This window comes from Siniperca chuatsi, linkage group LG18 (genome assembly GCF_020085105.1).
Source record: "Siniperca chuatsi isolate FFG_IHB_CAS linkage group LG18, ASM2008510v1, whole genome shotgun sequence".
Classification (NCBI taxonomy): Eukaryota; Metazoa; Chordata; class Actinopteri; order Centrarchiformes; family Sinipercidae; genus Siniperca; species Siniperca chuatsi.
In genome coordinates, this window is record NC_058059.1 from 15,497,344 (window position 1) to 15,522,185 (window position 24,842).

Sequence of the window (24,842 nt, forward strand, 5' to 3'; positions counted from 1 at the left end):
CACATTAACATAATTCCCAATTACTTATTTAGACAGACCAAACAGCCTATTTAAGCTGCTGCTGGCAGCTTGTCTGCTCTGTTTATCAGGCAAGTACGAGGCCCTGACATCAAGTACAAATTTGGGTGCACGCTGCAGTCACAGCCCTTGATGGGGATCTGCTTGTATGGCAGCTTATTGCATGCACAGCCTGCCTGCCTGTGGAAGTGCTCATGGTTCGTTTATCAGCTACAGTGAGAGTGTGTGCCATTGGAATTGCGTTCACACAGGCTTCTTAGAGCGAGATTGATGTGGTGGCTAGTCCATGTATGCATACGGGAATAAATGTCTCTTGGCTGACCTTGTTTGTTAGTTTATTTGGCCCTAGCTGTATTGGCTCTGGAGTACAGAAGCCCTCAAGGCAAGTGAGAAAAAAAATTCTGGTGATCCATTTTTTAAGTCTGATCTAAATGTTTTCTGTCCTGTTGTTGATGACTTAAGAAGAGGGGGGAAATGTTTTGCCAGTATCACCATACATTTGTTTTTCATCTGTGAAAACAGGTGAAAAATGTTTTTTGTCAGGATAAGTTTTTGTTGTTTTAATTTTGGCCACAAGAGGCTGAAGTGCAGCACTTCAGATTAGCGCAGATTAAAATACACTTTTAGCCAAAAGAAAGACATGACAGTAATGTTAAATAACTTACTGACACACAATATATGTACCTTGTGTTTAGAATGCATGGAGAAATTACAACTCACCTGGAAGAAAACATGAATGCTTTTAATCCTACTAAGAACATGGGGTAGTGGTGCACTTCAGCCTCTTGTGGCCGAAATGAGTATCACAACAATAAATGCTCAGAAAAGTGATACTGCCAAAAAAACATTTTTCACCTGCCAACATTTTTTGCCACCTGTAGAACAAACAACAGTAACTTAGAAAAATTATCCAGGCAAAACCTTTTTTTCACCTCTTCTTAAGCCATAAAAATAGGAGAGAAAACAATTTAGATCAGACTCAGAAAATGGATCACCAGAATTTTTTTTTTCTCACTTGCCTCTCAGGCCTTCCGTACTGGAGAGAGGGGGAAGAAGCAGGGAAACAGGTGGAAAACAGAATCACTGTACCTGAAAAATATATGTGGTTTGGCTTTTTCTAGAAATGTGGGTACGCTTGTTGTGTGAAGGAGCAATATATCAGCGTTAGGTCCATAATAGCCATCACTGCATGTTAGTATTATAGGTCTTTACAAGGACAAGTCCTGACAAGAACACTGTTTGGCTTTTGTAAGCTGTAGCGTGAAAATACAACCATTTCAACAGATTTGAAGTCATTTTTCTCTTGACTTTTTAGGGAAGATCTACATGTTTTTGAAATTGGAGTAATGGGATGTAATATAATTTTGTGATATATTTTGGTAGTCAATCTAAACTGAGACTTGAGACTTTGCAGCCTCCCGGGTTACCCCCAGTTAACTTGACAAACACACATACACACACACACACACACACACACTCAACCCACTTTCTCTCTCCCCGCCCACGGATTGCACTATCCATCATCTGCCCATGAATCTTTCCTCCTCCACCAGCACACTTCATTTCTTTGCCTCACTTTCTGTCACTTTACTGCTGCCATCCATCTCCTCTCACCCCTCCCTGCTCTGTCAGCTGAGCAGGGTCCTCACTTACGGAGATATGCAGTAGCTTTTTGATTTTCCGTCTTTGAATAGACACAGTGATTCTTGGCCAATAGACTGATAGACATAGACCTTTTCTTCTGTCCATTTTAATATTCGTTCACACAAAGTAATGCTGGCAGTGAAACATTATTTTCTCGCCATCTTTTTAACCCTCATTTGCCCTCCAAGCTGTATTCCTCTTTACTTTCTTCCAATCACTGTCTCTCTTCTCTCTCATCTTCAAACAGTCTGTCTGCCTCAAGAGAATATGGTTTACTGCAAAAGTCCTTGATGTTATTATGGTGTAAGATGTAAAGTTTGTGTAACAAACATTTTGCACAGCACCGTGGGACAGATAACACACAAATCAGTAGCTTATCATTTGCTTAAAAGGGTTAGAAAATCTTCCCTTGATATATGAAAGAGGCACACAACAGCTCAAGCAAAAGTATAAACTGAGTGGTGGTGTTGGTAATGGATGCACTAGCAGAGCCATCATTCACATGCTGTCCATTTCCTCGCTTCAGAAGGTTACAAGTAATTCTTTAAGACAAAGAGTCAACATGCCATGCTAACGGCTCTGTGAGGCTGTACTAAGGCACAGTGGTGCTGCGAGCTAAATGCTGATGTAACAATGACAATGCTAACATGCTGATGTTTAGCAGGTGTAACATTTATGATGTTTACCATCTTAAATTAGCGTGTCAGCATGCAAACATTTGCCAATTAGCATTAAACACAAAGTACAGCCGACACGGTTGGGATTGTCATTAAAACTTTTGACCTGATGATGTCAGGTCAAAAAAGTCAGGGATCACCAAAGTCATTAGGATACATTGTCTGGGGAGCATGAATGTCTGTACAAAATGCTGTGCCAATCCATCTAGTAGATGTTGAGCTTGTTTACACGATAATTAAAAATGTTGACCTGCTGGCAGTGTTAGATATAAAATCAGAGGATGGCAAAAGTTGTTAGGATTCATTCAATGAGGACCTTGCATATCTGTACCAATTGTGAAAGTCTAGATATTTACTGTAACTCTTAAAAAAACAAAACTGTTAATCTCATTATGGCACTGAAAGAAAATGTATCCATCCAATTTCAGTCTGGACCAAAGTGGTAGACTGACCAACACTGCCATCCCTAGAGCCATGCTGCTAGAATGGCAAAAGAAGTGCACAGTAATGGTAGAAGTGAACACCCACTAATCTGAACAGAGAGGCTCACCTCCATGCATTGTTGGATAGGAAAACAAACGTTCCATTGCTGATAAAATTGAGAAACTGTGCCATGGAATACTTTAAATTAGAAATGTCTTGAAATTAGAAAATATAATAATATTATAAAGAGCATTAAAGTATAAGCATAAGAGACACTTGTGACAGGAGGAAGATCTAAAAGCCAAAAAAAAAAATGCCACCGACAGCTAAAGCCAGGAAACAATCCTGAACATACTGAACGTACTGCAATCAAAGTTACACGCACAATCTGCCATAAGCGAAATCTAAACCAAATTAATTTGATAGTGGGAACAGGTGTGGGAATATCTGAGAACATAAAAGTCAGAATATAAGTGTTAACTGTGTTACCCTACCACCAAAATGACATTTCAGCACAATTGGATAGCTATGTCATTAAAATCTGGAAAAAAAATACAGCTGATTCTTTTGGCACAATGCTATGTTTTATGTGACATTTCCAAACAATATAGTTAAATGTCTTGTCTTCATATTGTGTCTTGTAACAGACAATGTTGATACAAAGGTTGTGAACTACTTGACTATAAAGCTCTGTGCAACTGTCCTCTTGTGTCGTGAGACTTAATTAAGCAGTCAAATGAGATTATAATGCACCAAAGTTCAATACCAATAGGAAGTATCATTCTTTAATGCGGGTTAGACCCTCTAAATCATCCTCCTTAAATTAAACAGTATATTTAAAGAACCGAGAATTTTAAAAGAGTTTAGTGTTATTAACATTCCCTTGGGTAGGTATCAAAGTTTAATATTGTCTCACTTAAAGCTTTTCCAAGCGTTAAGGGTCTTAACTCACTCTTAAGATTCACTACGCCCCACTATACCATCTGCACACACATTCATCATCCCCATCCCCCAACTTTATCCTAAAAGTCTCCAAAAATAGGGCACGCATCATGGTTTTGTTAGATTAAATATCTGGACTGCCCGAGAGGTAAAGTCACAATTCATAATCACAATATCTCACTTCTTCTTTTGCCCTGTCACATAACTTCTTGCTTTGATGGTATTTTTATCAACTGGTTTGCACACATTTTCTCACTGTCAGATGGACTGATTAGGTCTCAGATAAGGCCTGATAGTATGTGACAGCTTAATGTGTTGGAACTGTACAAGTTTGATAATGCTGAAATAAAGCAGAGCTGGATTTTATCACTTAGGAAAGTTTGATCCACCAAAAAAAAAAAAAAGAACCCCAAAAAAACAAGATTAAGAGTCTACAGCCATGCTAGCAGCTCTGTGAGATGTACTGTTTGGCACAGCTGTGTTTTGAGCTAAATGCTAATGTTAGCATGCTACAAGAACATCTGGTTCACCATCATAGTTTAGCGTGTTAGCGTGCTAACATTTTCAGATTAGCATAAAACACAAAGTACAGCTGAAGCTGAAGGGAATGCCATTCGTTTAGCAGGTATTTATTTAGATTTTGACCTGAAGATGGCGCTAGATGAAAAGTCAAGGGGTCACCAAAGTTAGTACAATTCATCCTGGGCGGGGACTGAGAAGGGAAACAGACTTGCGTTAAAACAGCACAGGGGGCTGTGTTGGTGGTGCCGTGTTGTTTAGGTACCAGTGAGACAATGAAACCATCCAGGAAGTAAGTTGAGTAATAGATTAATGAGTTTAAAGGCTAATCAGACGCCAAAACACTGCACAACGTTTTGTAATACTCACAGACAGGATTTTACAATTCCTGAAAGTTATCAAGGCAGCAACTATTTTGTCTTTCGTCACAACTGTCGTGATTGTATTCATATAGCCCAATATCACAAATTTACCTCAAGGGGCTTTACAATCTGTACAACATATGACACCCTACTCAATATACTGGTAAAAACAGTTTTCATTTTCCATAGTTGGACAACTGTAGCCTATGTTAAGCTAAATTACACTTAACATATAAAATTACTTTTACTGTATATCAGCTTGTGTTTATTGTTCATTAACAAAGAATGAATTTTCATTCCTAAACTAAATCTGTTGTTGAGAAAAGTCAGATTGAGAGTGTAAACTCGTGCCACTTGGCTGGCTGCTGTTGTAACCGTTGCAGACTCAAATATCGATCTGCTTTGCAATCAGTCAAATGGTGAGTGCTCGTCAGGGTCAGAGGAGACACTAATAATTTGGGCAGATGTGGATTTATGGCTGTATGTGTCTTTCTTGTCCTCCCATTTTCACTGCTTTCATCTATTTTGTCGCTCCTTTCCTACCTCTTTTTCAGCATATTTTAGCACAGCGATATCCCATCGTGTTTGCTGATAGCAGACACATAGCTGCACTCCTTTTATAGAATGAAAAACATGAATCGCTTCTTTCATTCATCCTTGTAGCTCTCTTTCTCGCTGTCATTCTTCTGCATGCTGTCCCCTCTATAACCTCTTTTCTCTTTTGGATCCCTGCGGCCCATTCATGCTTCCTCTCTCCACCATCTTTCTACTCTTCTTTTTTCTGGCTCACCTCCACCGTCCTGTCCTCTCTTCATTTATTCATCCCTCCTTCTCTCGTGCTCATCTACAGTCCATCCACACACACTCCCTCAGTCTCGTCAGAGCTGCCTGGAATTATTTACTGCTTAATGGCCTACAGCAGCTCACACCAGCCCAGCGGTGCTTTGCTTTATTTATTGATTTTCATTCCTTTTGTCTTAGTGTGTGTGTGTTTGTGTGTGTGAAAGTGTGTGCAGGAGAAGCACATACTAAAAGATATAAAGCCCAAGGATGTCCTGCGCATTCGAGCTGCTGGTGAAATGACCTGTGGATTGAAAGATTGATTGATTGATAGATTGATTTGATGAAGGCTAATCATGCATTGTGCATATGTGTGTGTGCATACACTACAGCGACCAGCACTCACTATCTACTATCGTTGACTAGTGATCAATTGTCTCTGAGCAGTGTGAGTTAACACATTTTCTAAACTGCTGGGACTTTGGCCAACGTTGATTTATTTAAATAAAGGGAAGAAACTCAAGCTGTTTAGCATAGCATTAGATAATTAAAAAGTTTGCATATAGTATTGGTTTCTACTATTGATTAAAATACTATATGTTTAATATAATCTGGTAAAAATATACAGTATACTCAGAATGGTTTTCTGGCTTGTAGTGTTATAATAATCAGTCTTTAGGTCCCAATTTACAAATGAATGGTGCATTTCATTTTGCTCTTTTGTGTTCTTTTCTACATGACACAAAATAGAAGTGAGCACACCATCTGAACTGTTAGATCAGCAGTAGATAATGATATATGACAAATTCAAACACCTGCTAGATTTTGTTACTACAAATTAGATCTTAAATTACTTGTAAAATCATAAATCTCTGCCACACCAAACTCCCTGCACAGACTTCCACTAGGGCTTTAAAGTCACTCCCAGGAAGATATAAAAAACCCCTCCCTTTAGGCCTTTTTCCTCCAAGCCATGCAGCGCGAAACACACAACGTTTGTAAATTAAATTAAGGACTTTTCACCCGTATAATTTTGTTTAATGGATTGTTTTGTACTGCATCTATGTTAGATCCTATGTTTAGTATGGCCTAAAGAAGTACCGAAACACCAAGTTTATGGGTGCATCAACTGATAAAAGTGATGACCTGATTGACTTTATTAATTCAATACTTTGGTCTCATTTGTAATATTTATTTTTATTTATAGAAAAAAAAAATCATCAATCCATCCTTGACTGAATGGCACTCTAATTTTGGATCCTTGGCTAATGCAACCATTGCTGTACTGAGAGATGAAATAGTGATACTTGATACTGTTCTTGAATAAAATTTTAAAAATAAGTATTTTTCTGTCATATGCCATTTTGACTTCAGTGAGGGATTTTACTTTTTCCACTACTGCCACAGTCATAGATCATCAGCTGTTTAGGATATCAAGTCATTGCATCTCTTCCAAGCACAATTGCACAAGAAAGAAAATACAAAATGGGAGCACTGTGGATCCATGATTGAAGAAAGGAACCTCTCATAGGAGTGCTAATCAGTAGCTACACTGTAATTCTGCTCTATATATACTGTAGGAGCTGCACTTTATTATCTCAGTCAGTTTGCAGCACTCCTTTGCACACTGATTGAAAGTCCTGCCACAATGGCTTAGAAAAAAACATTCAACAGCAGAAAAACATCAAACAGTAGCATGATAACAATAGCTTTAGACTGTGAAGTGATGCTCACGGAGCACTGCAGCACCTCAACCTCACTGCTCCCTCTGTCCTTGGCTGTGGATGAGATGCTCTCCATTTCGATGTATGTGTGAGAGAGAGGGGAGCCCTTTTACCAAAATGATCGATTACATAACACTAGGCAATAAATACATAAAGACACACAGATAATAGTCCAAAAATGGATGAGATGAAAGGCAGAGGTTCCTGCATGGATGGCACCAGTGTCCCTCGCACAGTACATCCACGCCCCCCTCCTCTTTGTGATGATGATGAGGGTGATGGTGATATCACCACCCTCCCATAGCATTTCCAGATCAATGAGAGAGAGAGAGAGAGAGAGAGAGAGGTCTGTGTATTTTCAGCCACACGCTGACAGCTGTGCAGCTACCCCATGTACGTGCTTCATATCCGGAGAGGCAGTAAGAGAGAGAGGGAGAGAGGCTGGCGTCCCTGTGTTTTTTTTTAATTCTTTTGCTCTGCAGACGCGTGCGTGTCATATCTGCTCCCGGATTTCCCTTCAACTTTTTTTGTTTTGTTTTGTTTTTTGCGTTTTTTATGCTGTTTTCACTGTCGCATTCCTCCGTCCTCAAGAGTCTTTGGAATGAACTGTTTTCCTGCGTCGTTTCCATGTCAGCATGGGAACTGCGGTGTCCAAAAGGAAGAATTTAAGAAACGATGCGATATCTTCCGTGGCAGCAAAAGTTAGGTGAGTGACACCCGGAGCTCTCCGCCTTTGTGTCCATTTTTTAGGCAGCCTCAGGAAGACCTGACAGACATTTTAGCCTTCAGGTCCGACCCAAGCGAAGTTACCATGTGTTATAGTTGAATCACCACTGCGCTATCCCGGGTCCTAGCCCTTCTGTGTAATGCGCAGAGAGGCTCTTTGCGCTTTCCGCACGTCTGCCGACTGTCCCGTCTAGCCCGGGGCGGGCGGCTGAGCAAAATTGTGCTTAAATTGCCCTTTATTCTCTCCAAACTGCACATGTAATGTACAAATGTAGCCTAGGCTACCTATAGGGCAGGTTGCCCTATAATTCCCTGAGACTGTGTTTTATTAGGACTAAACTGGAAGAGGATATGTGCTCCTGGCGCGTCGCAGGTTTTACTGATGTTGTGAATGAAGCATCATTGTGTAATGAAAGTCATGCAGAGGCAAAGCGAGGGCTGCTGTGACTCACAGTAACCTTGATACATTTTCTTAGTTTGGCATCACCTAGAATAGACTATCACCTGCAGTAAAAAAAATACCCTGCCGTTTGATTTTTACGGTCATTTAAACAAAACCGCCTTTCTGTCTGGCTGCATCGACCCGAGCGGACAGCGCAGCGATGAAGCTGCTGCCTTCACGCCCCGAGGGGCAAATGTTCCAGCTGTCAATTAATCAATCACAGCAATCGATTCGGTCTTTAGCAGCGATCACTAATCACGGTCAGTTACTGGACCGGTCACAGAGGGCAGCACTGGTAAGCGGCTGTTAATTGATTCACTGTTTGGCAGGAGTCCAACCCGTTAAAAGCTGTTAGCGACTCACTCTTTAGAGACCTTCACTGTGTGGGCCGTATGGCTTTTTTTTATAGTGGCCAGGTCCGCATCCAGCTGTTATAGCACCATGCAGGCAAAGTAATAGCTATTTCCATCCTGGGCTGCCTGGGCTGCCTGGGCTGCATGTCTGAGGTTGAGCTGAAGCTGCAGCACGTGCGACTGTGTTCATACGTCTACACATGAAGTGCTGGACAGCGAGCTACGATCTGGAGTGAAATCAGAATACAAATTCAGCATTTCTGTGCTTCAGCAGTGGCCTCGCAGCAGGCCCCAGTGTGTGATTTTAATTCAATCAATGAATGACCTTGACTTATGCAGACTCCAACAGCTACAGATGTGGGCTGATGTGCTATTACGTCATTCTCTGTGTGTATGTGTCCTCCTTACGTTACACAGCCTGTATGTGAGCCTTCCTCTGCAGGCATTGCAGTGTGTGTTTTTGAAAGGAAGATGTCAATGTGATGCTCATATACAATGGCCAAAGTGACAACAGAGGGTGTCTTGAGCAGGTATCCTACTGTAAAAAACGTGTGTGTTTCATGCTCATTTATCCCGGTGGGGACTTTAACCTGAATGCACACTAACCCATGGGGACTTGTGTCACCGGGACAAAAATTGAGGTCCCCATGCGTAGAGACTGCTTTTTGAGCGTTAAGACTTGGTTTTAGGGTACAGGTTACAATTAGCTTAAGGTTAGACATTTAGTTGTGATGGTTAAGGTTAGCGTAAGGGGCTAGGGAAAGCATTATGTCAATGACTGTCCCCCACAGGGATAGTGAAACAAACGTCTGTCTGTGTGTGTGTGAGAGAGAGAGAGGGAGAGAGAAATAGAGAGTCAATCTCAAGGCCGACATGACACCATTCCTTCATGTCTTCAATGGAATTACTGACATACTACATATTACACATCTGACACAACTAAGACGGTGTAGTCCCTCATTCGTCCAGGAGTGTTCTATCGTAGAAAAGGTTTCATCTGGACACTGTTTTCAGAATCAATACGTTTCGGCTCCCATCCGGAAGTCATTCTCAATTGTGAAAAAAATAATAATAATTCACACCTTTTCTACGATCTGACACAACTGTTATCTACTGAGTATGATCCTTTCCTACTCACACACACTCAATTGCATGCACATATTTAGTTATTTATACTCTTATATTCACACACACACACACACACACACACACACACACACACACACACACACACAGAAGCACAAACACACACAATTCAGAGTTTAATTGTTCAGAGCTAAAGGCAGAATGAACCTTGCCTCCCGTAGATGGGAAATGCAGCCGAATCACATCCAATATTGATCAGCCTTTCAACTGCACAAGACCCCATGAATGTGGAAGCAAGCACTCAAAAGTCGTTTCTCTCCATTTCACCACGTCACTCACACACAAACATATCTACATGCATACAGTGCATATTTCCATTTCATCTATAAACGCTTGCTTCTCTTCTCTATTTTTTCGGAAGTGCAGGCTGGACTCTGAATCTTCTCTGCAGATTTGTAATGTTAGAGCTCTTTCTGCAGTGTCAGATCCAATATAGCCATTTATTTAGCAGCATACATTTATATTAAAAGTCTTTACCTCAGATCTGTTTTGCACTTCCATACATTCAGTACATTTTGTGCTGCTCTTGTGTCACGTGTAATGCCACAATACATTTTGGGAACAGCTGAATGCACAACAATGTCCTTCAGTGACACAACTGGAATTATCTGGGCAGTTGTTTGTTGGTACAAGGCTAGACGGCTAATTTTGTCTTATTATATTTGGTTATGCTGTAAAAGGTCTGTTTAATAATATTTGGTTGCAACTTATTAAGAAAAAAAACTTACTTATTATTGTTAAATGCCTTTCAGATTATTGGATTATACCCCTCTATGTTCCTACATGCTGGGAATTGTGTGATGGGTGAGTACGGTCATAGCTGAGTTTTGACTCATCACTTTCTCATCTGCAACTGTAGCTAGTGTTCAGTCACCTCAGCTTTCACATTATATTAGAGGGCATAAAACACTGCTGGTCGAGTAGACGCAGGTGCACACACACATGCAGCCTCTCTGTCAGTGCAACCTCCAGATGATGCTGCTGTGTATCTCGCCTTTTTAATTCCTTTATAATTCCTTCTTTCTTTTGCATATACTATACACACAGAGACACACACACACTTTCCCGTGCATTCAGAATCTTACAGGCAAATGACAGCAGATGTATTTGTCTATAAGTCTGAGTCATCATTCTTTACCAATGCATTCTGGCTCCAACCATCAGCAGTACCTACCTAACACCATGCCCTACTTCATGTTTAGAGTTAGGGTTAGAATTAGGGTAAGGGTAAAGAAATATCCTCACTCTGCATCTCAAACTGACTCACACAAATATACAAACACATTCCACTACACACATAAATCTACACGGTACATGTATTTATCATTTACCAATCCTGACAAGTTTTGTAATCTGTTTCTCTTGCATAAACATTAATATGACCAAAGTATATGAAACATTTATTGAATAAGCCGACCTGTTTGTGGAGGTCATGGCATAGACGTTTTTTACGCGCAACAAATCTGCACACTGTGAAGACAGTTGTGGTCATTTATTCAAATGGATAAAAACAACTCATTTAGTGTAGGTTTTTCCAACTGGCGACCTCTTGTGGTCGTGGAAATAAAGACTGTTCTCTCCCAAAACACACAAAAAATACATTGGTTTGTTTATATGATCACGTTTGCTCAATGTTCAGTAGCAAAGCAGGAAATTGCGTGGTGTTCTTATACGACTGCAAATATAGTCTATATATTGGTGAAATGGGCATAAAAAGCATCTGACTTTGACATGGGAGACCAGGGTTTGCATCCTGTTTCCTATCAACAGTCAGATTTGGTTTCTTTTAACCATGAAGACAATGTTTTTCATCATTAACCATATAGATTATCTTTCCTTAACTTCAACCAAGAAGTTACCAAAACTTAATCACTCAATCATTTTTCTTACATGACCATAATCGTACTGCTCTTGCACTATAGGAAAAGTTAGGGGATCACCAAAGTCATAAGGATTTATACTCATGGATATCTGTACCAAATTTTATGGCAATCCGTCCCATAGGCATTTCAGTCAAGATATGCCACTAAAAACCAGAAATGTCAACCTGCTGGTGGCGCTAGAGGTTAAGTCAGGGGATCACCAAAGTCAGTAGGCTTCATCCTCTGGGGACCACTAATGTCTGTATTATAATGTAATCTATACGGTAGTTGTGGAGATATTTCAGTCTGGACCAAAGTGGTGGACCGACCGACATTGCAATCCCTAGAGCTATGCCACTACCATGGCTTAAAATGACTTCTGGTGTGTCTTTGTCCTACCGATAGGTGTGCCAGATCAGAAAACGCTCATTTTGGAAAGCACCGACAGATGACCCATTTTGTCATTGAGGTAAGAGGACTTGTTAGTGGACACCGCACAAGAGTGAATGACCACGTTCATAGGAATACATACAAACAATACATAAGAAACACTAAAGAGCTACCGGGTGTTCGTCTGTGCCTGTGTCATCTTATGCATGTTTATGGATTGCTGGTTATGAAACAGGTCGCACTCTCCCCTCCAGCAGCTCATGAGAAGCAGCGAGCGACTGAGTGAGGGGGGCAAAAAGAGAGGAGAGATTACCTCCAATTTACACACCAGAATTCTGCGACACTGACTGAAAAACCAAATGCTTTGATCTTCCATCAGACAGAGAGGAACGGCTGTGCTGTGGTTCAGCTGAAGGGCATTGGACAACAACGTTCACAAAGCTGTGGGGGTGTGAAAGATGGCGTGAAAGATGAAAGGATTGTTTTTTACAGATGGATGAAAATGCAAATCAAATATTGTGTCTTAGTTTATTCGGGACAGTGTAGGCTTGCAGTCACTCTGTTCATGGGTCGAGGGCTGTTACATAATTGTTTTTTGAAACAGCAGTTATTCAGATTCACTCAAGCTCAACAGAGGGAAACCGTTTTTCCTCTTAAGTTCTGAGAATCTGGTCATTCTTTGCTAAAATCTTGCTTTATTATGCTTTCTTATTTCCCTCAAGTATTTAAAAAAATATATACACTATCTCCCTATCTCTTTCCCTCCTCCTTTTTATAATCAGACAGAGTAATTTTTTGCCATAAATATCCTGAATGAGGCAGATTTTAGTAATTACAGTCTGAAGAATGATTATGGCTCCAGCAGCGTTATGTGATTGTTTGTCTGTCTGCTATCTTGCATATTTATTCTATTTTTTATCTATTCTTTGACGAATCAATCTCAGCCCAAATTTTCTCAGTTGTCATGGAAATGTAGATGCAAGCTTAATTTGCTGATGAAGACCTTGTGATACAGTCGAAAGCTCCAGAACTAGCGAGCAATTGGACTTTGAGTGAAAATCGCTCAGTCAATTTCCAAGGGCAAGAATGGACTGTCAAGTCAGACAGCCTAGGCAGTTGGGTTTGGGTTTTTTGTGCAAAATGTGCACAATATTTATGTATTTTGACATTTTTCTTTTCATTTAAAATTTTTTTCACAATGTTTTTTTACTTTTTATCATGTTTCTTTCTCTCTTTTTTTAATTTATTATTATTATTTTCAGTTTTTACATTACACCATAGGCCTTCTTCACAGAAGTAATCATGACATGTCATAGTAGGAAAAGCACAGGTGTAAATGATAAAAGATAAAAGAATGATGGTTGAATTCTATTTAGCTTCTTCAGTTTCAGGGTCCTGGTATTGTGCATGCTGGCTCAGGGTCACACTGTCATGGTTTACTGGGAGACTTGAACAGAACGTAAATGTTATTAGTAACACCTGTGCTTTTCCTACTATGTAAAGGTAAAATGTCTCCTGTGTAAAAGGCCTATTATTGGTTTAAAAAGATATGAATGTTAAATATGTGTAGGCTACTACAGAGAAACAGTGTGATAGTGTGTGTGTGAATCAGTTGCATCATTCAGCACTGTATGTGGTTGGGGTGACCCTCTAGTATATTGACATTTTAATCAGCTCCCTGATCAGGTGCTTCGTTCCCACATGCCCCATAATGCACCACACTTTCAGGACTGCAATTAACATTCCCAACTCCCTTCGGCCTTCAAAACGCGCAACAAGCCTCTCAACAGGTTCCCATCACCTCTGCTGCGCATTTATGTGTGTGTGTGCTCCTCCATGTGTGTTTGTAGGAGACCCAATTCAATTAGACCATCTGAGAGGTGGATTCGATTAAGGAGCATTAAGAGTGAGGAATTTCTTTGCTTGACAGTCCATTGTTTACAGTGGAGAGACGCCCGGGAGACATCAGCTCTGATGATATTCAGACCAATGGGAACACTGCCAGGGGAGTGATGGCCTGTTTTCAGCCATGAGCCGCTTGTCCTCTAAAGATATATCGTCACAGTGTTAAACGGCATCAGAATCCACAGGGAAAAGGCATGAACTGATTGGATAGGGGTCAATGATGGCATGAAATATGCTGTATGTTGCAGCATTATAACATGTGTCTCTACAAGTGCCTGTATGTCAGTTCTTTAATCTCCCGTGAGTCTTCAGGGTCAATTTTGTAGCCATGGAGATCATTTGTTGGTCAAAATTACAGCTTAAATTTAAGGACAACCTAATTGTTTTACTTAATGATGGTAGGTATTTTTCTTTTTTTACTAGATGCCCATTATTATTATTATTATTATTATTATTATTATTATTATTATGGTAACATGTTCTGAAACTTGGCAAACCAAGCCATCAGGAGGATTTATAATCAGCTCATTTTGAGACCTTCTTTGAGTGGGATTTGTATAGATTGCTATATGTGCCGTTTCCAAGTTCTACTTACAGTGGTGTGAAAAAGTGTTTGCCCCTTTCTGATTTCTTTTTTTTGCATCTTTGTCACACTTAAATGTTTCAGATCATCAAACAAATTTAAATATTAGTCAAAGATAACACAAGTAAACACAAAATGCTGTTTTTAAATGAAGGTTGTTATTATTAAGGGAAAACAAAATCCAAACCTACATGGCCCTGTGTGAAAAAGTGATTGCCCCATAAACCTAATAACTGGTTGGGCCACCCTCATGCTCGAGTTCATGCTTGAAAACCCTCCATTGTGGCTGAATTACAACAATTCTGCAAAAATGAGTGGGCCAAAATTCCTCCACAGCGCTGTAAAAGACTTGTTTTACGCTTGATTGCAGTTGTTGCTGCTAAGGGTGGTCCAAACAGTTATTAGGTTTATGGGGCAATCACTATTTCACACAGGGCCATGTAGGTTTGGATTTTGTTTTCCCTTAATAATAACAACCTTCATTTAAAAACAGCATTTTGTGTTTACTTGTGTTATCTTTGACTAATATTTAAATTTGTTTGATGATCTGAAACATTTAAGTGTGACAAACATGCAAAAAAAAAAAAAATCAGGAAGGGGGCAAACACTTTTTCACACCACTGTACATATAATTGCATTGACTTACAATCCACACATTACATATACTTTAATTTGTCTCCACTTGGAAGGGGACAAATTCCCCACTGCTTTTTAGCAAAGAATGGTTTGCTTGCAAGGTGCATATCAAAATGTGGGTGGGCAATTCACACCTGTCAGAGCAAACCCAACCAGAAAAAAAGTTTGATTGATGAGCGCTAAAAATGTAGAAAATTTAGAAAAAAGTAAAATAAGTAGAGGATAAAGTAACACTGGAAGAAGTAATGAATAATGTTTCACCATCTGCTTTCATTAGTAAGCACACACTTGAAGAGACTGAAGAAAAATGGCATGTTTACAGTTTTGTAATGTTCCCATCTGTCAAGTATCAATCTAGTATCAGTAAGGCAGTTGAAGTGCTGAGGTGCATCTTCCTGTTGTTGAGGATCCTTTTATGCGTCTGCAAAGTGGTTAGCGGAGTTTGTGGCAGAATGTGTTCAAGAAGGAGTGGAGTGTGTGTAATTGTGTCTGACTCATACAGCTTGCGAAATGCTGTACACTACAGTATCTGCTGAACTGTAGACCCAGACAAAGGCAGAATATGCTCATATTCACTCTCACTCGCTCACTCAGAGGGAACAAAACAGATGACCAGACAATAAGCGGGAGCTTCAGATTTCATGTTGTACCCACAGGAGTTTACATAACAGAATAAGAGCTACTACTGGAATTGAGTTCTGCATAGCATCCTTGTTGCATGACATTGTAGTTGGAGACTGTCCTCCAAAGAAAGACGACAGCATCAGTTGTTTCAGCAGATGACCAAAAACGGCATATGTTTATGTTAAAGTGACAAAGCCCTCTAGCGGCCACAGTAATTATGGCTGTTGTCTGTCGGGAGAAAAAGAAGGAAGTCAGGTGAGGTTATCTTTTGAGCGACAAAAACATTTGGAGAAAGTTTGGCGTAGATGGGCGGGTCAACAAAACGTCAGACTGTGACACGGGAGACCGCTGTTCGTTTCTTGTTCCCCCACTGACTGTCAATGTCGGTTTCTTTTAACCACAATCGCAAATGCTAACTGACCTTAACCATGTAGTTATTATTGTAACCATGACGACGCAGATCCCCTAAGCTTAAAGAAGTAGTCATTTGAACCCAAACCAAGATGTTTGTCCAACCTGAACTAAGTACTTACTTTTACCCAAACCTTAATCTTTCCCTAATCAAGTCGTTTTTGTGCCTAAACCTAAGCAAGCCTTAATCATACCTTTGTCACATCATAAAACTGATTGACTGATTTATAATGGTTTTGGAAGGCACAGATAAATTTAGTTGTCCAGCAGATAGGGGTGTTAGTTGAGAAAATGCTTCTATGTGTCATTGTGGAGGGCAGTACAAATAAGGGGCTATGTCATTTAATTTGGAGACTTGTTGGGTCTTTGAGAGCGGGAACTTTTCCAAACTCCTGGTTGTTGTGTTCAAGGACACTGTGACATTCGAGTTGGCAGTTGTCAGGAAATCTAACCTCATGTAAAGACAAACAACAAAGCAAACACGGACGTTGTGAAGTGGATAATGTGACTCTGGTCATTTCTTTCATTAAAAGCTAGCACTATGTAGAAATTTCACTAACTGAAAAGTTACATGGAAACTGTGGTTAACACCATGTCATAAAAATAATACAGGTACAAGGCAGCATATGGGTTTAAAAAGTCACTCTTTGGTTGCCGGCTCCTGTTTCCCATAAGCTCATGAACATGCCACTATGGAACGGGAAAGTTAGTTATTTATACTGTAGTGAACTACATGGAAACCAATGGATTCCTGAAAGATTGGAAATCAATCTAAAAACTTCTGTTGAGAAAACAAATCTTACCAAGGTCACCAAAGTCTCAACAAAGTCCATGTAGTACCTATTCTGGAGCTTTCGATCATAGCACTCGATAATAGCACTTCTTGTCCACATTGGCTCAAAGCTGATGTTCAAAGTTCATTCTTGACCATTCTTTGCTTTAAAAAAATTTAATCCAGAAAAAACTACACTCAATCTACAAAAAAACTCCATCTGCTGTTGAAGATCATGTGATAAGATCAGAAGCTACATAATGACTACTTAATGGACCTCGGAAACGGCTGTTTCCAAGATAAATAATGAAGTTTGAATTTCATCTTTTAAGTCAACGTGGGCGAGAAGTCCTTAAAATGCTGAGAAAAATCACAATTCCATGTCGGCTGGGCAAACTCCATCTGCTGAAGAAGATGTGATATGATGATATGATAGAAAGCTTCAAATGGTCCGCCAAACTAAATGGACCTTGTTATGAGATTGTCTTCTGTTATGCTTTTTCCAAGGTCAAGAATGAAGTGTGAGCCTCATTAAAAAACATTACGTGTTGCAAAATCCTGCCTACACAGTATATTTATTGGGTGAACACATCTCAGAAACAGAATTCTACTTTACATTTAAGGTTAAAGTTTTCACTCTCGTGCAGCCAGTCTCCTCAAGCTCTCCATCACTGTCAGAATAGCTAATCTGATTTGATCTGAACTTGAACCCTTGCCATCCTTGTCACTCCTGTTTGTTTTCGTATTTAATGGGCCTGTAGAAGCCCCTTAAGAGGTTAAATGACTGAAAGGATTTTATGGTTTAATTGAAAGATGCAGTCGTCCCTGCTGTCTCTCTTTGTCTGCCTTTTCCTCAAGTTTACTCCACCTTTCATTTTTAATATGCCCCCATTTTTCTCCGTACACTCCTCTTCCTCTCTGCTGTAATCCTGTCTCTCCTCCTCAGAAACTCCCCTCCCTAACTCGTTTCTTTCCCCAAACCCCTGTCACATGTCTGAGAGCATGCAGAACGAATTTCACACTTGCCTGTCAGGCTCTTCCTCTTCGTTCTCCTTCTCTAACTTCTCCTCCTCATTCATTTTTCACCTGTGCTTCGAGTATCTCTGCAACCCCCACCACCTCATGCACGTGTGTCCCTGATGTGTTGTGCTCACATATCATACATGGAGTGGGTGCAAAACAGTGACATGAGAGAACACAGAGAGAGGGTTTGTTTAATGGACGGATTGAGAGGCGTTTTTCTCTACCCGTTTCCAACTCAGTTTCCTCTCATGTATAATGGATGATGCAAGTCTCTTGCACCATTGTTTGCTGATTCTAATCAGAGTGCCCGGCCTGTTGAATAATAAAACAGGAGCGGGCAAAATGAAAATGTCTAAGAGCTACAGAGGGACACCTGCTGATTACAGTGTAGACCACATTTATCACAACTCTCCTTAACAGGACTGGCTGCTTGTTATATTACCACATGCAGACAAACATTTTGTCTCTTTTTTCTGTCCTTTCTTCTCTTTCGCCCTTGAATATATTATACAGACACTGACTCACACACACACACACATGCACATACCTATGTGCATGTACACACACAAATCTCAAGGATTATAACTTTAAGGTAATACTGACATTATTTCCTAATCTTTAGGCCCTGTTTTATAGAGTGAAATCTGGTTTTAAAACCTTTATTTCAGTTTATAGTGTGCTTGCATGGTGCATATTCTTAGATAAATGTATTTAATCAACACACAAACCACAAACTAACTGGCTCACAGCAAAGCAAAGTATTCCAGCATAAGAGTACTGGTTGGTGTCTGGGACTGCAGGCAAAATACACTATGAAGCTGCTATGTGTAGTCTGCTAGGTCTACTGTACTTGATGGACACTAAAGGCAGCATGTTACATACACAATACATAGAGAGTTGTGAGAATGAGGGGGCAATGGGGCCCATAGGTGATTTGTGCCCTACAGGGGCCTACTGGTGGATTTATCCTGCATGTGAGCCCGTGTGCAAAAATGTCACATTTTTTCTTTTCTTTTGTCTTTCTAATAGGGGTCCACACTAGCCTCAACACTGGTGTGGTTGAGCTCTCAAAAAACCTCCCCTGCTACCTTCATACTGGTAAAAAAGGAGATGTTTAATTACTGATGTAAGTATTCACTACGAACTGGCATTGGTCGAGGACATCCCACAATAGGCTAGAGTCCAGAATTGTTTACTTATATATGTTATATGGCAGATTGTGATGGGTTTAAAGTAACTTGAAAGTCATAGTTCCATTTATAGGGACTCCTCTGGTCAAACATATACCGTTATAACTGTGTTGTTCTTGGAAGGTACTGTAGGTAAAATGTGATCTCTTGACTTGGCCTTGACTTTCTGTTGCATTCATTGCATTGTAGTGGTTTGCATTATAAATCTATTTATAATTTTATCATCATGATTATGTTGGTCTGTTCTGTATACACTATTGCATGTCCCAGGAGAGGGATCCCTCCTCTGTTGCTCTTCCTGAAGTTTTGTGTTTTGTGTTTTTTTTTTAGTTTTTCCACAGGGTGTCGTATGCTATACAGATTTTCAAGCCCCTTGAGGCAAATTTGGGATTTGTGATATTGGGCTACATAAATAAAACTGATTTGACATTGGACAGGATTAATTTATGTTTCTAAGATGTATATTTAATGTTGATTGACTTATAACACAAGGCCATTTTCTTACTTCTGTTTCCTTTAAACATGTAAAGCAGCTTTGTTCACATAAGTTGTCTCTAGAGGAATCCTGTTTTTTTTTGGTGGGGGGGTAAGAGAGAAGGAAAGATGGTGCATCAGAGAAATGTTTGAAAAAAGTCTGTTTTCACTGCACTCCTGCTCTTTCTGTGTGTGTGTGTGTGTGTGTGTGTGAATGTGGTTGTGTGTGCCTGCTGTGTTGGACAGGCTTTAATAATTGACAGAGCTGCCAGGGAGGAGGCGTACACCCACAGATTCCCCTGTATACAGGAGATTCTTCTGCACTGATGTGTGTGTCAGCAGTCACCTCTGACTTTAGCTGCATTAGGAGAACAGACCATTTTCCTGAATCTACTGAAGGATGTAAACAGTTAATTAGCCCTTGATAGTGTAACTTATTTTTCAGGATCACATCGATATAAACTAAATAAATGATGCATAATGCTTTTTACACCAGGTTTTCAAAAAGAAAACAAGTATGCTGACAATCGATCCATTAGTCTGCCTCTCCTAGTTTATCATTAGTGATAAACTAAATCAAACCTCAGTGTTAAAAGTCAGTTTGCATACAGTGAGTATTCTCATAAAAGTTAAATTAACAATACAACAATGTCAGCATTTTTTTCAAGTATAGAAGATGAAGTATAATTCATTCATTCTGAATAATGCTAAAGTGTGTTACATTATAGATGTCTTAATATTGTTTTATTACTGTAGGTGGTCTTAGGTCTTCTTCATATGCTGTTGCGTAATTTAAACTAGCTGGAGTCTGCTGTTAAATAACAGATAAAATCTGCTGTATTTCCTCTGAGAAGTAGTGGAGTGACAGTTTTAAGTCTCACAATATGGAAATAATCACTACTACTACTGTCTCAAAAGTATCCTCAAGTAAATGCAGTTTATTAGACAGTGACTTCCTAGCTGGAAGCAGTGCGAACAAACAAACATCTGATTGTTTCAGTTTTTCCCAATGAAGATGTCCTAACCTGCTCCGCGCACCAATGAACAGGCTAAGTGATGTGTTGCTTGCTTGAAAAACCGCTCGCCCTGGTTCTATTTTTGCAAAGTTTTGCGCACTTGCTCCACCTTCAACCTATTCATTGGTCAAAATCGGCGCTGATGTCCTTGACATTTCCATTTACCCTCCAGTCAGCAGTCAAGAGAGAGTTATTTACGAGGTTGAGAAGCGGCACATCGTGTCTACCGTGTAATCACTAAAATGAATCATTCTAGCTGAAGAAATTATTAAAACTTAAGAAAATTATGTTAGTTATGAATAAATAACTTAGACACAGACTCATTTGCAGAGGGAGAAATCACAAGTGGCGCCAAAATAAAATCTCATCCCCCACTGCAATATCGTTAGTAGTATATCTGGACAATTGGAGAATCTCATCATGAGCCTTGCTATAGGAATAGATGAATACTTACTCACATTTTCTACTTTCCTCTCCTCTCATTCTTAATTACTATCATGAATAACGATTCATACCATTCTAATAGTTATTACTGCGGTATGTTTCCTCTCAGTTAGTATCCATATTGACACTGAAAGCACATCTTCAGAGTTATCTGTTTTTCTTTCACCCCATCTCTCTTTGCTCATCTTACACTCCTGTCACACACTGACTAGAGGAATATTAGGAGGTCACTGTCATTCAACTGCGAGACCTAGGGCAATTTTTTTTAATTTTATTAAAGCTGAAGCTCACTATGATATGGAGCTTTAGCTACAGCATATGTGGCTGCATGAATAGCTGTAACATATTTCTATGTGTATTTCTTTGTGTGAGTAATAGGAAGACCAAGAGAAAAAAGGAGCTAAGCAAGCACCAGATGCAGTACTGTGGTTATGCAGCTCACAGCATCTATTTTCAGCACAATTTCAAACAATCTTCATCAGTTGCTGTCGAAGTATTTTTCTTGACACAAAGATACAGTATATACATCCATACATACATTGTGTGTGTATGGAACAAGAAAACAAATGCACTTATGGTCTGCCAGCTGCAATTACATCCACCAACGCAAACTAAGGTCATACTGAGAAATGAAGTCAACAATCCTTCACTCCATCTCCTCCGGCTGTCTCTCTTTCAGTCTGAGGCTGCCTGAAGTGTGGAGATAAAACAGCTGCATCTTAATCTGTGGGTGGCACAAGCCTACAAAGAAGGCAATTAGGTTTATAATTTACAATTCCCTTGCCCTTCTCTCTTCTCTACCCTTCCATTTCCTCTCATTTCTCACTCAGCCCTCCTTTCCACCCATGAATTAATGTCTTTATGTGTGTCATGTGTGTGTGTCCCCACAGAGCAGCACGAGCATTTGGAGAGTACCTGTCTCACACACACCCTGAAAACCGAAACGGATCAGGTCAGCGTCTCTGCCACCCTGCCATTTTTCCGTCCCTCTATCCAGCTCTGCATATTCCATTGTGGTCTTTAATCCTACCCCCACCTGCGTCACCCCATCCTCTGTTGAAATGCCACGTTGTGATCATTAATGTATCACAACAGCTGATAACTGAAGAAAGATGATGATAGTATCCTCTGTGTCATCTTCTTTTTCCTCTATCACCTTGGTGTATTTTTCATTCTTTAACACTCATATTTGTCTTTTTCACCATCATGCTAGCTCATCTTCTGTGTGAAACCTTGGTGGGTCCCGACCCAGAGTCGCCAAGTGACACGATTGGCCCCAAAAACAACAACCGTCCCTACTCCAACAGCACCAAGGGCTGCAAGGACAACCGGGAGCCCAGCCTGGTGAAACCCCCGCTGGGCGTAGTTCAGCCACCTCCCCCTTCCATCACCATCTCTACCAAGCCAACGCGGCTGTCCCTCGAGCGCAGCTTCTCAGCGGAGGAAGACCAGCAGAAGTGTGTCGAGTGCACCCTGCAGCCTGCCCGCGTGTACACCATCACCACCCAGCGCGGTATGCTGATGAGCAGCGGCCGGGGCAGCAAGGAGAGCCTAGAACTGGACGTCCTGAAGGAGAAGTCGGGGAGTGGCGGGGTGGGATCCAGAGGTGGCTTGATCCAGCCCTCCACTTCCCCTTCCTCCGCCTCATCATCTCCAACCCAGTACCACCATGCCAGCAGTGGCCGTGGTGGCAGCCACCATCACCGCGGTAACCCTCACCATGGGAACCACCACCACCACACCATCTCGGGCACCAATGCGCCTTCCAGCAGTGGAGGAAGTAGCGGGGCAAGTGGAAGCAGCAGTAGCAACCAGCAGCAGTCTTTAACCGTCGCTGGATCCCACTCCCATGTATCACACCACCACAGCCATCACCATCACCTGTCTCAACCCCCACTGCAGACCTCTGTCAGCGCCCACAATATCCGCAGCTGGGGCGAGGGTGGAAAAGGGGAGGCGGAGTGCAGCGGGCTGGCCTGTGACTCGTGCAGCGGCGCCCCCTCCCGGAGCCAGGGCTCCCTGGACCTGGAGAGCGCGTCCCGAGAGGCAGGCAAGCAGCACCGACGCCTAGAGCGGATGTGGAGTGTGGACCGGGTGACTGGGCTGGAGAGAGGTGAGATGGCGGAAGACACAGAGGAAGGGAGAGGCGCTGAATTCCAAACGAGGGCGGGGAGGGGGGGGGTTGTTCATCAGACCCTGTGGCTGGGATTGGCGGGTTTGGTATTGGACCAGAGATGAAATAGCATTTGACTAATTTCAATCACTTACACATAGTAAGTGATTAAATATTAAATAAATATTAAAATACACATAGTGAACATGAGGACAATGCGATCTAGCTGATATTGTTGTTGTTTTGTTTTTTTTTGCCTGAGCGATTCTTTTAATTGGAAATATATACAGCGTGTGGTCAAAATAGTCAAAACAGGATTACCTAATAACATACTTCCCCTATAATATAATCATTTTTAATTTTTGTCGAGACAATATTGTTCATTTTTGAGTTTGAGTTTGAGTTTAGTAAGGAATAGCTTTACAGATCATTTTTAATTTTAAGTTATTTTACTGTGAAAAATCAGTCTAATGAAATCAATCCCACATATAGCTTAGACCTTGGTTTGGATGAATTAGAGTGAAACATCTGGTAAAAGTGAGCTAGTATTACATATAATTGTTCAACACACTTTTTCAAATCTATTTCTTCTCAGGTCTAGTGGGGATTTGAGGGTTTGATGTTGGATGTGACGTGGTGGTCTGTATTTCTGACTCTTCGTCTCCCCGTCTCTCTCCTCTGCTGTCTCCTTCTGTGTGTCTCCCTCTCTCCATTTGTGGAGTGGTGGACTGTGAAGTGCTGGAGCTGTCGCTGGTTTTGTGCTTTCATATTTCTATTATATTTATTACAACATTTGCCAATATGGCACATAGATTTTTCTGTTTTCTCACTTTACCCTGGAATCACCATTTTTCTCTCTAATTGCAGAGGACACTAACTGGTTCCCCAAGGAAAATATGTTCAGCTTTCAAACTGCCACAACAACCATGCAGGCGTGAGTGTCCGACCTTAAAGTACACATAAATCTTACATGTACATAAACGTACATACATGCACACATAGTCTCATTTATGGTATATCTTCTGTATGAAAGGTCAGGCTGGTGTATTGACAACCAGAGTTAATGGACAATATTGGTGTTTTTGCATGTTTCAGGCCATTAACTACAAACTAAGATAAACCTTTATTGGTCCCCAGTGGGGAAATTGCATATGTATTTTACTGCAAACCATTTTCCAAAGCATGCTATAGGTTTTTAGATTGATTTCGTACCTTCCAGGCTGCCATTTATTTTTATTTCAGTAAGCTATAAAAATCAGCTTGCAGACCCTAAAAGCCTGCTCAAGGAGGACAATCCATCATAGTGACTATTTTGTCAATTCTTTTTCTTTTTGGTTAAAGTTAAATAATTCATGCATGGTAAAGCAGTGGAACGTAGGGCTTGTTTTGAAAGTTGGTGCATTTCAAGGACCATTTTACACCTGAGATTTGATTGTTGGGTGCTGAACAGCAAAACACGACCAAATTCTCATTATCACTTAATAAATAAAGGTGATAAGTTGTTGACTTAAGCAAGTTTCAAGTATCTGCAAGTTGATTTTTCATAGCATGCTGAAAGAAACCAATGATTCCCTTAAATCTAATAAACTGACCTAACAAGACTAAGAGTCTACAGCCATACTAGCGGCTGTGTAAAGATGTAC

General features: G+C 40.6%; 1 protein-coding gene across 7 annotated transcripts in view; it reads left to right on the forward strand.

Moving 5' to 3' along the window:
- Window positions 1-6,620: 6,620 nt before the first annotated feature.
- nsmfa (NMDA receptor synaptonuclear signaling and neuronal migration factor a) overlaps window positions 6,621-24,842 on the forward strand; it is a 46,185-nt gene continuing 27,963 nt past the window's right edge. For 3 of the 7 annotated variants that reach the window (XM_044173787.1, XM_044173791.1, XM_044173792.1), the window contains exons 1-4: window positions 6,622-7,795; window positions 21,977-22,038; window positions 22,300-23,199; window positions 24,067-24,133. In XM_044173787.1, coding sequence (XP_044029722.1) covers window positions 7,725-7,795; window positions 21,977-22,038; window positions 22,300-23,199; window positions 24,067-24,133 — 1,100 coding nt within the window. In that variant the 5' untranslated portion in view covers window positions 6,622-7,724. Of the gene's footprint in view, window positions 7,796-21,976; window positions 22,039-22,299; window positions 23,200-24,066; window positions 24,134-24,842 lie in introns of all 7 variants that reach the window. The other 4 variants (XM_044173788.1, XM_044173790.1, XM_044173789.1 and 1 more) reach the window with 4 other exon arrangements.